Source organism: Cystoisospora suis (assembly GCF_002600585.1).
Source record: "Cystoisospora suis strain Wien I chromosome Unknown contig_8161, whole genome shotgun sequence".
NCBI classification, from domain to species: domain Eukaryota; phylum Apicomplexa; class Conoidasida; order Eucoccidiorida; family Sarcocystidae; genus Cystoisospora; species Cystoisospora suis.
Genome location: NW_027160944.1, coordinates 1 through 3,237, shown reverse-complemented (window position 1 = coordinate 3,237; position 3,237 = coordinate 1). Strand labels below are relative to the sequence as shown.

The 3,237-nt window shown below is 52.1% G+C and overlaps 1 protein-coding gene across 1 annotated transcript; it reads left to right on the top strand.

Moving 5' to 3' along the window:
* The first annotated feature begins 433 nt into the window (after positions 1-433).
* Positions 434-2,589, top strand: CSUI_010738 (uncharacterized protein). Its single transcript, XM_068070840.1, has one exon. It carries the CDS (start codon positions 581-583, stop codon positions 2,066-2,068), a length of 1,488 nt encoding a protein of 495 aa, XP_067917184.1. The 5' UTR covers positions 434-580; the 3' UTR covers positions 2,069-2,589.
* Positions 2,590-3,237: the final 648 nt, after the last annotated feature.

Below are 3,237 nucleotides of genomic sequence, written 5' to 3'. Positions count from 1 at the left end.
CCTGCCTGCCGCTCACTGTATTCAGTTTCGCTGGGAGTACGTACTAGAGATATCCTGAAAGTAGTCACAAAGGATTGCCCCGTTTTTTGATAACGTCGCATGTAGAAGACGGAAAGAGACTTAAATACACGGCCTCTGAAATGGATGGACTAGGGCCGTTGTAGGGTAGTGGAGCAGGAACTCTGAGGAGAAAATCACTCTCACGACTATCACTCACACTGCGCGGACACGCAGACAGACCGAACGGTTGAGGGTTACTTGTTTTGTCGTCTGATCGAACTTTCTGAGACCGAGTGATCGGCTTGCCAGGCCGCATTATTGGAAAAGCTGTCAGTAGGCCAGCATTTTCGGCCTGGGGGAGATATTGAACCACTGTTCCTAAAGCCTGAACAGAAATGGACACGGAAGAAAGATCGCGACTAGCAGTAAGGTAAAGCGAAACTTGGGATTGTTTAACGAGCCTGCCCACGGACTAGTGAGGCCGGGCAGAGACGGATATGGAGCGGCTAGAAGCGAAAATTCCTCGATTGATGATTCCTTTTTCTCGAGACTACCGTCGGCGAACTCTACGGCTCCGACAATGCTCGTGGGAACGAAGTTCCCTGCTGTCGAGTTTTCTCCGCTTTTTGGAGTGTACGCTCTCCCAGGTGGCGGGGTCCGGGACCCGGCAGGTGTCAACGGACCCTCGATTCTTGCAGGAGACAGGGAAAGCTACTACAGAGACGAAGGCAGTACAGGAGCTGAAGAATCTTCGGCGTCGGTTCAGTCGAGGGTGGTCAGTCGTAGATCACAGCGGTCCAGTGGTGTTATAAGAGGCTCGACAACCAATCCGAAGACCCTGATGCTAATGGTCGCCGTCACAGTTGTGTTGAGCATGGTGGTAGCACACGTGAAATACAAATCAGGCGTCCTCAATCCATTTGTGGGGCTGGTGCGAGCTTTGGTGGTTCTTCTTCCCGAAAAACCCAGTGGTGACGGGCAGGTTTCTTCGGGTATCTCACGGACAAAAACTCTAATTGCCAGTATCGCGCTGGTTCTCTCAGCGCTGCTAGTTACTGAGATTTTCACGCGACCAGCAGTACAGGGAGCTGAAAAACTAGTGGATTTGGCATGGGGTCCAGTAGGTGACGCCCAAGATTCAGATAGGCGCTTGGTGACAGCAGCGGATGGCATGCAGCTCGCTGCGTTGGTATTCATACTTTCGGGCATGGTTGTAGTTGCCGTTCGCCGGGTAAAACCCGGTGCTGTCGTAGAGCGCAGGAGGACGGCAGCGGTGGCAGAGACTTTAGAATTGCCACCCGAGGGCCTTGTTCTCATAGACGTACCCGTACCTACACCTGTTGAAGTTTTACAAGCTGCTGAAGTGGAGAATGACCCAAGAGAACCAGAGACAGACTCACCGTTGGAGCCTGTGTACAAAGAAGGCGGCCCGGCAGTGCAAGAGGTGAAGAACAACGTCCGCCGACTTATTAAGGATACTGCGGCGGTCTTACCGACGTCACACGGCATGCTGAAACAACAACTGGAGGCTCTTGAGGAGGCAAAACTGGATCGACTGGACTTCGAAGAGCATATCCGTCGTGTGATCACAGTGTCGCATGCAGTTCAAAGCTCGGTTGTCTGGTACAATTTGTCGCAGATGGAGATGTTTTTACATGAGGGGAAACTCCTGGGACATGCAGAATTTCTTCGCCGGCAGCTTGTGTCTTACCATTCCTTCCTCCAGCGCCTACATCCCAACGTCGACAGAAACTTCAGGTCGACTGTTGCCATTTTCAAACACAAGTATGACAAAAGCAAAGCGGATCCTTTAGTCAGATTCGTGAGAGAGGAGGCGGAGGTTCTCCAAACTTACGTAGAACGTCTAGAGAGCCGAGTAGCCCTGTTACTGAGCTTCACCGACCAGAGCGGGACAATCCTCACAGGGTACGGAGAAGGGCTCAAACGTCAGGCTGCACTCTTTGACCGTCATGTCGCCGCAGCAGCACGGAAGATGAAGAATTTGGTGAAGCCGGATTTCCCTGATATCTATGCTGCCCCCTGGGTATATAGAAGAAAGGAGTCATGAGATTCCTTGTAGGCAAGAAAAGAAGAAACAACCTGATCTCTTCTTCGCTCCCTCGCCAGCTTCCAGGGCAGTGCGCGCTTTGGTCGTGTCCTTGTCGGCATCGGCAGTCAGCCGGAAATATGTCAAGGTCAGGTGCGCGGCAAGTTCTGGGCTTGCAAGCAGAGAAGTGGTCTGCTCTCCATTGTTTTTCCCCTCGTCGTCCGGGTCGCCAAAGTGTCAGTAACGGTACATCTTCAGCGGCGTCCTTGGGTGAAGGGGGAGGTGCTGTGATGAATCAAAAGTTCGAGAAAACGTCGTGAAAAGGTACAAGTTTTTATGAGAACGCTGTCGAACGTGTTGCCATATGAGTATGACATTACGCACATGCATCACGCATGCATTTGTCTTCGAAGTATCTGAACCCGACATTCTTTGGCGTTGATTTTCCGGTGGCCGCATGAGTCATGTATCATCGCTGTGTCGGCATAGTGCCACTACGGCTCGTCCGCCTTCTTGCCCTCTCCTTAAACAGAACTGTGACACTTGACTGTACGGGTGTTACTGCTCAGCCAGTGAGGAGGTGCTTTCTTGTAACTGAGAGACGATCTTGAAGAGTAGACTTCTTTGTCCCGCCTGCGACCGATACAGTAAGTGAAAGGACAGCCCCCCGGGCTTTTCCCTAAAGGAGGTGTAGTGCAACAGTGACTTCGCCTACTATGATACAGCGTTCGGTGTCGTTCAGTACGGAGATAGTAGCAGCTTGATCACGAGAACTGAATTTGTCTTTGCAGTGTATCGACATGACATCTGCAACGGGCGACGCGCGAAGCCAGTAAAAACCGACTGAAAGCGTCCCTGCGGGGGGCCCTGGACAACGCACGGGTTCAGTGAGGCGCTTCCCGCTCGGGCAGCGCTCAGACGCCACTCAAGCACACTTCGTTTGACTACACACGTAGCCGGTCGTGCGGCATACACATGTCACGGCTCGACACAAAAAAGCAGTCGAGCAGACCCGCAAAGCGAGCATTACAGCTTTGGCTCTGCATCAGGCTGCCTTACGCTATCTACTTACCACTTGTCAAATCTCTACCTACACATTTGTATATTACTGGCAATCTGCTACTCAATTCCCGCTTACGCGACTACCTGTCTTTATGTATCACATCACCTGCCTGCCGCTCACTGTATTC